An 11,119-nucleotide genomic window follows, 5' to 3' on the forward strand; every position below is an offset into this window, starting at 1 on the left:
GAGGAGGGCAGTCCTGCCTCCTCCATCATGGCCCATGGCCAGGCCCCAGAGCTGTGAGTCTGACACCTCCACCCCACCCACTCCCCATACTGAGCTCCATCCCTGGCCTCCTGCTCATTCATCCTGGGCCTGCTCCTCAGCTTGTCCCTTGGGCAGAGAAACAGGAGGGGGTTTTGACCCCAGAGGTGGTCGGCTCTAAGCATCTCTGGGAGGTGAGGCTCAGGTTGCCTATACCTTCTGGGGCTGCGGGGTGGCTGCGCACAGCTGACCCCTCCCTGTAGCAGGAGTGTCCCTGCCCAGGGCAAGCTCTGTGCTTGCTGTGCTCACCACTTTGCTGTGGCCCCTGGCGACGAGCCCCGGTCTCCAATCTCTGCCCCAAGCTGGTGGCTTGAGGCCAGGGCAGCACTGGCACCAAGGATGCATGTGGGGGAGGGAGGATTCGAGGTTCCTTGCCCCTGCAATGGTCTGTCTCCTTTGCAGCCTGTACTGGCCAGAAGGCTTGAAGGGTGAAGATGTGAAGAAGTGCAGACAAGAAGGGGTAAGTGGGTGGAGGCCAACTTCTTACTACCTGCCGGGGGAGGGGATCCTAGGCTGCCTGACTTTGGTGGCTGTTGACTCTGTGGCCACAGGAAACCTGGTGGATGTCCCCTCCTGGGTGGGTGTTGTGTCCCCTTCCCGTCATGGGCTGCCTGTTAAGACCCCGTGTCACCAGGAAACAAGCTGTGCTCAGAACTCAGCCCTCCTCACCCACTGGCTGCTCACCTGCTGCTTCACGGCTAAGACCCCGTAGGCCCCCCAAGCCCTGTGGCCTTATTTCCTGGTGGCTGGAGCAGGGTCCTCTGGTGGTATGATCTCCTGGGACTTCTCAGACCCAGCTCCTGTGTTTTCCAGATGCTACTGAGTAAATACAACCAGCAGTACCACAAGCTATTTAAGGACATTCCCTTGGAGGAGGTGGTTCTCAAAGGTGAGCTGCCTCCCTGGGTTGGCAGGACAGGCCATCCTGCAGTGCCCGAAGCCCAGGGCCTCTCCCCCCAGAACCTCCAGGCACAAGTTCAGCCATGGGAACTGGCTGCCCTTTGAAGTGGTTGGTCTTTTTTTCTTCAGAAGTGTGAGAAGATTGGGCTGATTTGAGACATGGAGTTGGAAAGTTTTCTTGAATGTCAGGGCTTCCAAATCTCATTTCTGTTCTGCTCTTATCAGTGACTATTCTTTCCTGCTCAGACCTCTCAGGGAGTGTGTCAGAGCATTTGCACAAACAAGGCCCTCTCTCCAGGGAAGAGCAGGGCAAGAGGTTCTGCCTATGAGGGTGAACATCCAGGTTGGGGGACAGTGCAGAAACCTGGCAGATCTTTTGGGGCATGGGTGGAGGAAGAGGAAGGATCTAGCAGTCTGGAGGGGCAGGTAGAGTAGTTCAGTTCAGTCACTCAGTCATGTCCGACTCTTTGCGACCCCATGAACCACAGCACGCCATGCCTCCCTGTCCATCACCAACTCCCCCAAACCCATGTTCATTGAGTTGGTGATGCCATCCAACCATCTCATCTTCCGTTGTCCCCTTCTCCTCGTGCCCCCAATCCTTCCCAGCATTAGGGTCTTTTCAAATGAGTCAGCTCTTTGCATCAGGTGGCCAAAATATTGGAGTTTCAGCATCAACATCAGTCCCTCCAATGAACACCCAGGACTTGTCTCCTTTAGGATGGACTGGTTGGATCTCCTTGCAGTCCAAGGGACTCTTAGGAGTTTTCTCGCACACCACAGTTCAAAAGCATTAATTCTTTGGTGCTCAGCTTTCTTCACAGTCCAACTCTCACATCCATACATGACCACTAGGGGTGGTCAGGATTCTCAGGAAAGGATGAGAGGGTGCTGCGGGAATGGATGGTTGGGGCCTGGGATTGGGGAGGGGACTGAGGAGTTCAGTCCCCGAGGCTGGACTCTGGACTCCTCTGGGTGGGAGGACCCAGGCCCTGGGGCTCCCAGCCGGGCCTTGCTCACGGCAGTCTCATTCGTGTGACTTCCCAGTGTGCTCCTGTGCCCTCCAGAGGGACCTGCTTCTCCAGGGCCGGCTCTACATCTCCTCCAACTGGCTCTGCTTCCATGCCAGCCTCTTTGGCAAGGATATCAAGGTAGTAATAAGTGGTAAGGCCTCAGCCCAGGGAAGAGAAGCCCCCGCCCTGTGGGCACACCTCAAGTCAGACCTGTCCCTCTGCACTCTGGCACTTGGTGAGGCCTCTCACTGCGAGGCATTCTACCCGGTGTCAGGGCAGTAGCCCCACCCCTTCCAAACAGGGCCCCGATTGAGACTCCACATCTGGCCTGAGCAGCCTGAAGAGTTCACTGCCGAGTTACTCTGCTTATGGGGTACCTCCTAAATGCCTTCACAAACCGAGTGGGATGTCACACTTTCGGGGCCATTAAGTGGCCAGGTGGTGGCTCAGGGAACTCTTACTGGATTATGGGATTCACCAGGGCAACCATCTTTGCCTCCTAGATGATGGAGTAAGAGCCTAGAGTGGAGTGTGCTGCCTTTGGGGTGGGAGATAACTGGAAGGGAGTCCGCATTAGGTGGTGGGAGGTTCAGATACTCTCCTCCATGGGCCAGACTTGTCCATGGTGTTCGTGCTTGGCTCACTGCCAGGTGTGGCTGGGGCCCTAAGCAGGAGGCAGAGGGACCGTGTCCTTGGGGGTGAGTCCTGAGAGAAGCCTGCCTCTTCCCCCATCAGGTGGTCATTCCCGTCGTGTCTGTGCAGATGATCAAGAAACACAAGATGGCACGGCTCCTTCCCAATGGCCTGGCCATCACCACCAACACCAGCCAGAAGGTCAGTACGTTTCCGGGTCAGCGCGCCCTTGTGTGTCTCCTCGTCCCAGCCCCAGGAGTCCACAGTCTGACCCTGGCACTCTCCCGTCTTTACGTACCTCGCGCCTTTCTGTTTTCTATATTCCAGTATGTCTTTGTGTCGCTGCTCTCCCGGGACAGTGTATACGACATGCTGAGAAGGGTCTGCACCCACCTACAGGTATGGAGCCTGGGGCAAGGCTGGGGCCCGGGAGATTGCTTAGGCCTGGACTGAGGTCTTGGGACATGGGTGTTGGGGGAGGTCGGCCCATCCTTTGGGCACAGGGAACCGAGGCAGAGAGAGGGGAGTAACAGGCTCAGGCTCAGTGAACCAGAGGCAGTCCCTGGACGGGGCGTCTGTGCTGGTGCGCGTGTCTCTCTGAGGCCATCGGGCCCCTGCGTTCCCACATGCAGCCCTCACTTTTGCTTCCTGGGTGCAGACGGACGGGAGCATGAGGCCGCTTCAGCTCTCTCTGGCCTGTGCTGAGGAAGGGGGAGGGCAGCAGTGTGGGGGAGTACATCCCCTTGGATTTGCCCTCTGCTTCAGGATTAACTAGGGATCCTCCCTGCAAACACTTTAGACTCCATCTGGCCCAAAGGGCTCATTTGGAGGTGAAGCTCTCTTGGAGTGTTAGTACTTCCCCACGTCTGACTTTGGCTTTTCCATGATAGACAGGTAACCCCTGTTCCCTTCTGTCCCCAGCCTTCAAGCAAGAAGAGTCTGTGTGTAAGAGAATTTCCAGAGGAACCTGAGTGCGAGTCTCTGGTGAGAACTAAGGCTGGGAGCAGAAGATGCTGGCCTGAGATTGCCCGTGGCTTTGAGACTTCAGGGCCTCCTGGTGGGGGGCCCACAGTGCAGAACTGGGGCACCAGGCTCAAGAGCCAGTGGCATGCTGTGTCAGGGTGTCCCCAAGACCCACCATGCTCTATGCCGTGCAGAGTCCTGGGCAGATTATGTTGACATTCTGAGGAGAACACATGGCCAGCCCCTGGAACATGGCCCAGGTTGGACCCCCACACCTTCGTAGGTACAGACCCAGCAACCCATCCTCTTCCCTTTAGTGGAGTCAGAAGGGCCTTCAAGGGGCTGGAGGTGTCCCTGAAATAGAGCTCTGAAGGCTATCATTCTAGAACACAGGCAGGCTCATTGTCAATTTGCTGAGGTCCTGGCCCTTTCTTTCGCTCCCAGGATCCTGGATAAGTAAAGTTTGTAGGGTAGGAGTGGGGGTGAGGGGGTAGCAATGACTCCAGGGTGTTCTGAAGTCTCTGTAACTATTAAGTGTTTAGCCAAGCATGTGATATGCACAATGCCATGCAGGGGATGGAAGGCTATGTTCCCATTTTTATTGATGGGGACCTTAAGTGCCCCTGCCAAGGGCAGTGATGTACTCAGAGCCCAGATTAGCAGGAAGCACGACTTATTCCATCTAAGATAGAGAGTGCGAGCTCTCCTGGACTCAGCTGATCTGAGCGCGCACCTGGGTTGCCTCATGTCCTGGTTCTACACTAGCAGCCTTCAAAGAGGCCGTCCCCTGGAAGAGTGGCTGGTCACAGCAAGGGAGCAGATGAGAAATGTGATTGCTGTGGCTGTGGTTTCCCTGCTTCTGGGTATCTGCTTTCATGCTTGCTAGGCATCCATACTGATAATATGTGGAAAGGCTTTGATAAACCTAGTATGGATCCTTAGGGCAACTGAGATCTCAAAGGCCAAGGTGAGACAGTGTCTCCTGCCTTCTCCGCAGGAAGCCCTCATCCCCGAGATGAAGTGGAGGAAAGTGTGCCCCGCCTCCAGGTCCGTGTCTCTCCCAGATAGCATCCCTTGTATCTCTCGGGCATCCATGGAATCCACGGACAGCTTCTTCCCCTCCAGGGAGCCTCTGGGGTCTGGTGAGTTCAGTGTGCTTGTCCATGGCACCTGCTTGCAAAAACAAGCTTTTCTGTCCTCCCACTTCTGTGCAAAGAGATCATCACAGCTAGGAGGGTTTCTGAGGGCAGTTTCTTTCTTTCTGCAAATCCATGACGGAAAGCCGAGAGCTCAAGTGGCTTCAGAGAACAGGGGTTGGCAGTGGGCTGGGGACTTGTCTTCTGCCCCAGGAAGATGCCGAATGCTGTCCTTTTGCAGAGATCTCCGACTGTGAGGAGGAGAAGCTGGAGGAGGGGCCCATGAGCAACCGGGAGCTCAAGCTCTGGGATTACCCGCTCCTGAAGGTCTTCTTTGTGCTGTAGGTGACTGGAGAGTGGGGGTGGGGGGACAGACCTGACTCAATCTGCCTGGGTGTATGGGTGTTTAAAGCCGGTGCCTTGGTGTGTGGGGAAGTCAGTGTCCAGAGTGAGGGAGAAGGTTCTGAGTCAGCTGTAAGCTCCTGGGTGGTGGGGGTGGCCATGCAACAGCCCCTTCTGGAGCAAGATAAAGTATCTCTGGTTTTCATTCCTTCAAACTTGTAATTTAGGGTTAAGGCTGTAGGGAAGGGGAAATATTTGAAACTATTGAAGAAAGAAAAAGTTGTAGAGGATTGGGGAGGGAGGGGTCTGCAAAGTCTGAGAGGCCCATCAGCTAGACCAGGGGAGGGCCATAGCCTTCCCACCGCCTACCACTGGGGTGTTTTCTGGGACACCAGGCTTGTCTGTCATTCGGCCTAAGAGCTAGTAGAGCAGTGAGCTTGGTGGGATGTTTTATGAACAGCTAGCCAGCCTCTGATTCCCTTGCCTTACCTCGGCACCTTCCTCTGGGTCTGCTGGCAGGGTTTTGACTGTCAACCTCAGCATTTGCCTGGGGGAAGGGCTACCACCTGGGGGGGTAATCTTAGTGGCCTCACAGGGCAGGTGTGGGACCAAGGTGGCTGGTTAGAGGGAAAGTGGGCTCTGCTGAAGGACCCAGAACTCCTGTGGGGCTTCAGGGACACTTTCATGGGGATGAGTCTCAGGACCCCCTTGTGGCCTCTGGGAAGAAAGAGGCCCAGGTCCGAACGAAGCTGTACGCAAAGGGTTCTTCAACTCCTCCAGTTGAAGGAACTAGCTTAGTCCCACTCCTATGTTTGGTGATCCTGTAGAAATGCCCCCTTTCTAGAAGAGAGACTCACCTCCTCCCTACCCCTTTTTCTCCAGGATCTGCTTCTTGGTCATGTCTTCATCCTACCTGGCGTTCCGCATCTCCCAGCTAGAACAGCAATTATGTTCCCTGAATTGGGGCGGCTCGGTCCCTGGGCACAGGTGATGCCCCTTCTCTTTCTCATGCTTCTGGGATTGAGGGTGAAGGACAGGAGCTAACACCCATGGCCAGGCTCCTTGCTAGTCTGGCTGGCCTTGGCCTTGCCCTTGAGCTGGTTTGTTGGCCCTCAGCGAGGTTGGGCAGGGTATGCAGGGTACACAGACCCCACCTTGACCTGCCCTCATGGGTGGACCCACTAACTTGTCTGTCTGTCTTCTAGGCCCTTTGTCTGACCTGTGTGCCATCTATTCTGTGTGCAGGTAACAGCCACTTGGCCTTTGACCCCAATCCTCCAAGAGGAATGCTCTGGGTGCTAAGGTGCCACCATCGAAGCCCTTGGTTTGTGCTGCCGCTGCGTTGAGACCGAGTCAGGAAGAAAATATTGCAGAATCCTTCTCCTCCCCGGAGCTCTTCTCCCTCCTTATTTAAATGAGTGGTCTGAAGTACCTGTTTACAAAACTCCTGCAATTTTGGGACTGAGATGGAAAGCCAAGTTTCTGGAAATAGACAAGGAGTTCTGTACACTAAGCTTTAGCAGCCACTTATGTGAAAAAAATTTTTTTAACTTGCTCCTTGGAAACAGTTCTGACACACAGGTAGAGCATTTGGGACCACTGCAAGGGACAAAGGCCATGCTTTGATACTAAGCACATGGCCCACGCCAGTGGTGGGACAGCGGCCAGAGCCCAACTTGGCAGTGTGGGCTCCACTCTCTTCCAGCATATTGTGCTTTCACTAGGACCCCCGAGAGTTCCTGTTCTGGGGCCCAAAGCGTTTCTCTGCAGGTGGCCAGGGGCCCATGCAGGGCAAACTGGAGGCAGTGAGGTGAGCTCTGAGTGAGGAGAGGAGGTCTGTGGCCAGGATTCTAGCCAGGGGCGTGTTCATGGTCTGTGCAGAGGCTCCATTCTGGCCCCTCTTGAGGAGGCGGGCTCAATCTGGGACCTCACGACTTGCAGCAGGGGAGAATGGCAGCGGCTGTGCAGAGAACAGAGGGCCAGCCTTCTGTGTCCTCAGTTGCTGTTTCCTGGTGAGACGGGGGGGCGGAGCTTTTTTGATCACTGTGGTCACAGACCAGGTACTCGATCTTCCCCTGGTGTGCTCAAACATTTCCAAGGTGCCCCATGTGGGAGGTGGGGGATGGGAGGGTAGTGCTGTGACTGGAGGTCTGCCCTTGTACTCCCTGCTTCACTGCCTGGATTTTGGACGTGGCCAACGGCAGCCCGATGGGCTTGATGGTGTTGGGCCACCACAGGGCAGAGCTCACTATGTCAGCTGCAGGCCATGCAGGAGGGTCCTCCACACCTTGGGCTCTGTTCTCCATGAGTAAAATGGAGGTGTCCAAGCTGGGCCGGTGACTGCAGGGACCAGGCCAGGGGCGTCTGTCTGATATCTTTGGAAGCAAGAGAGGTAGAAGACAGGAAGAAGGGACATGGTGGCTTTGCCTTAGAGACTCCTCCTCCTCTGACAATGTCTCCTCAATGCTACAAAACTTCTGTGCTTTAAAACTCTCCTGGGACTCCGATCTGCCAAGACAGTGTCTTTGGAGGTGCTGGAAAGGCCTTAGTGAGGAGGCCAGACATATCAGGGAAAGTCACTGGTGATGGGTGGGTGGGGTCAGAAATAGCCACTTTTTCCCTCTTCAGACACCTGAGAAGTTAACTGGTGGGGGTGGGGGTGGGGGTGCGGGTATCCTGGTGGAAATTATTTACTGTGGAGTGTGACTGTCCTGTTTATGACAAACCCAGATGAAGTCTGGAGGGACTGACAGGAGGTGATAACTTCCTAAACTCAGGCTGGAGGTCTCTCCATCCCAGGCTCTAGGATCGGGCTCAGAGCCTGGCCTTGAGGGATACTTTCACTCAAGATGTATGTCTCAGGTACAACTCACGGCTCCATTCTCCCTGCAGCACCACGCTGGATGCATGCCCGTCCTATTTTAGGAACCAGATCCTTGTTTTCAGGGAAATAATCCTACTTGCCCCAATGCCTCCCCTCCCTGGTCCTTGCTGAAGGGCAGGGAGAACAGGTCCATTCTCTGAACCTTGCTGGGTTGAGCCAGAGGTCATAAGAGGTGCCAAGTCATGGGTGGCTATGCCAACATGATGGTGAACCTAGCCTCCAGTCTCCATGCCCCGGGCTCAGAGAGGGCAAGAAGCGTGCAGAAGGGTAGGTGGCTGTGGAGGCCCTCTTGGGGCCCAGAGCTTTGAGTGACTGCAGTGTGCCTGTCCCTCTGGAGGGCCCTCTGTTTCTTCCTTCTGTTCCCCAGCCTGTTCCTTTGGCCAGGGTGCCTTCTGTTGTGCTCAGTTATAAACCATGTGTATTTATGCAGACCTGCTTGCATTGGCAGATGCTTCTCTAATTCCTTGAGAATTTGGTTCAATTGTCTTTCAGTTGTTCCACTATGGCATTAAACGTTGAAAATGTTTTAAAATAAAAATCTGATTTTTCTAATCCTGTGGTATGGAAAGTTCATTTTTTAGGTTTAGATTACTCACTAAAGGTACTCTTACTGACGTATTTGGCACCAAGGAGACTGACGGGGCCCAAGTCATTCCCAGAATCCCAAGCACTCTGCAGATCTCATGGGACTTTAGCTGAGATGACTCACACGGCAGGCATAAGGGATGGTTCAGATGGCCACAGCACACAGCACAGCGTCCTGCCTTGGCTGGGTGGACACTGAGAATGCTTCCCCATTTCTGCTGGGCACTCCAAAGCAAGGTCTGTGGGTCAAACAGTACTGTGCTCCTGACTCAGGAATTAAACTCAGAGCGAGGAAACTCCTGTGTCCTTTTCTATGATATCAAGCCCAGATTTCGGGGGTTAAAGTCCAATTTGGGAGACTTCCCTCGTCTCCAGTGGTTAAGAATCTGCTTGCCAATGAAGAAGACACCAGTTTGATCTGTGGTCCAGGAAGATCCTACATGCCGCAGAGCTACTAAGCCTATGCATCATAACTTCTGAAGCCCAAGTGCGCTTAGGGCCTGTGCTTTGCAGCAAGAGATGACACTGCAATGAGAAGCCCGCACACGGCAAGGAAGAGTGGCCCCCGCGCGCAGCAACTAGAGAAAGCCCGTGTGCAGCAGTGAAGACCCAGCAGGGCCCCAAATAAATATTAAAAAAAGTCCAATTTGGGCCACCTCACCTTTCTTTCTCCTTGGGAGGCACCCCTCCAGTAGTGATCTGTTCCTTCAGTAAATACTGAGCCCAGATTCTGAGCTAGTGCCAAGGACAGAGCAGTGGTCAGTCAGGCAGTATCGCTGCGTCCCCTGTGGCACTTGCATTCCACATAAACGTAAGTTCCAGGTAAATCATGAACAAACAAGGTAATTGCAGATTCTGATTATGTTCCATGAAGGAAAGAGACTGATATGAGATACAGGGAAAAGGGAGATGGCTTTAGATGAGTGGTCAAGAAATGTTCTCTGAGGTGAGATTTAAGTTGCTGCTTTGCTTCAGGGATGCGGAGCCAGTCATGAAAAGAGCTGGGGAAAGAATGTTCCTGGCAAAGGGTTGGTAACTGTGAAAGGTAGGAAAGAAGGCATGTGTCTCTGAGGAATGGAGACCATCTGCATGAATCTGGAATACGAGTCAATGGGAGACTGACATGAAAAGAGGTTGGAGAGGTCAACTCAGTGACAACAAAACAACCTATTTAAAAGTTGATAAAGGACCTGAATAGACATTTCAACATCACTGTCACTAGGAAAAAGCAAATCAAAACCACAATTAGATACCACTTCATATCCATTAGGATGGCTACTAGCAAAGAAAACAAGAGTCCCTAAAAGCATTAGTGAGGATGAGGAGAAACTGGAGCCCTTATGCACTGTTGATAGGAGGGCAAAAGGGTGCAGCCACCGTGGCACACAGTATAGCAGTTCTTCAAAAAACTAAAAGCAGAATCACCCTCTGATCCAGAAATCCCATTTCTGCATGTATACCCACGAGAATTAAAAACAAGAGCTTGAAGAGCTATCTGTACACCCATGTTCATAGCAGTGTTCTTCACAATAAACCAAAAGGTGGAAGCAGCCCAAGTGGCTATTGACAGGTGAATGGATAAACAAAATGTGGGACAGACATGTATTATTCAGCCTTCCAAAGGAAGAAAGTCTTGACATGCACTACAACATGGATGAACCTTGAGGACACTATGCTTAGTGAAGTCAATCACAGAAAGACAAGTACTGTATGATTCTACTTGTATGAGGTACGTGTGGCAGTCCAGTTCACAGAAACAGGAAGCTGAATGGTGGTTGCCAGGATCTACGGGGAAGGGAAATGGGAGTTACTGTTTAATGTGTATAGAGTTTCAGTTATGCAAGATAAACAGAATTCTCGAGATGGTGATGACTGTTACACAACAATGTGAGTGTGAAACTTAAAAATGATTAAGATGATAAATTTTACGTGTATTTTACCACCATAAAAAAAAAAATTGGAGGTTGGAGAGGTAGGCAGAAGGGAATTGCGATCTTATACATTCATGGGTATGGCAGCTCAGGTCTGAAAATGTGGAGCTGGTAGAGTCAGTGGCTACTGAAACCAAGGGCTTTCTTTTGCTAGAGGAAGTAAACCTGTGGATGCAATGTGCAGAAAAATATGGCTGAATCTCTGTATGTGATCATACACCTCCTTTTCACTATTTCCGGGGAGGAGTTCATAGCATCATCACAGTCGGGGGCATATAATCTTATATTTTTGGAGTTGGGCTAGCTTTATAAGGGAGAAACAACTGCCTTAAACTTGGACAAATGGAGGGAGATATATGTATATATATTATGTGGGAACCTCAGTTTGCATCATGGGCTTTAGTCAGATCAGAGAGAATCGTGGGAGTAGGCAGGAGTTCTTGTGAACAAGGCATTCAGGAGCGAGGAGGGCTCTGGGACAACTGCATCCCACCAGAGATATCCTGGGACTAAGAAAGTGCCCTCACTCCCACTCCTAAGTGCCCATCCAGCCAGTCCTGGCTGTCTCATCTGGTGGCCGTGATGTCAGGACTCCTATCGAGCTAGGTGAGGTCGTAACCCTGTGCTGCTCCTCTCTCCTAGGAGCTGGACCAC

The 11,119-nt window shown here is 52.8% G+C and overlaps 1 protein-coding gene across 1 annotated transcript; it reads left to right on the forward strand.

Annotated features, from left to right (window-relative positions):
- Window positions 1-403: 403 nt before the first annotated feature.
- On the forward strand, window positions 404-8,737 carry GRAMD2 (GRAM domain containing 2). Its single transcript, XM_010861882.1, has 10 exons — window positions 404-538; window positions 892-967; window positions 2,026-2,129; window positions 2,727-2,825; window positions 2,952-3,023; window positions 3,546-3,608; window positions 4,585-4,729; window positions 4,965-5,064; window positions 5,948-6,052; window positions 6,311-8,737. The coding sequence occupies exons 1-10, from the start codon at window positions 422-424 to the stop codon at window positions 6,312-6,314; spliced, it is 885 nt and encodes a 294-aa protein (XP_010860184.1). The 5' UTR covers window positions 404-421; the 3' UTR covers window positions 6,315-8,737.
- The last annotated feature ends 2,382 nt before the right edge of the window (window positions 8,738-11,119 follow it).

This window comes from Bison bison, unplaced genomic scaffold, assembly GCF_000754665.1.
Source record: "Bison bison bison isolate TAMUID 2011002044 unplaced genomic scaffold, Bison_UMD1.0 scf7180017610856, whole genome shotgun sequence".
NCBI lineage: Eukaryota > Metazoa > Chordata > Mammalia > Artiodactyla > Bovidae > Bison > Bison bison.

Excerpts from the sequence above, each read along its gene's own strand:
- GRAMD2 (XM_010861882.1), top strand. The coding sequence starts at position 422 with ATGTGGGGGAGGGAGGATTCGAGGTTCCTTGCCCCTGCAATGGTCTGT. Across the intron at positions 968-2,025 it reads GGAGGAGGTGGTTCTCAAAG|TGTGCTCCTGTGCCCTCCAG; the intron begins GTGAGCTGCCTC and ends GTGACTTCCCAG. Across the intron at positions 2,826-2,951 it reads CCACCAACACCAGCCAGAAG|TATGTCTTTGTGTCGCTGCT; the intron begins GTCAGTACGTTT and ends TCTATATTCCAG.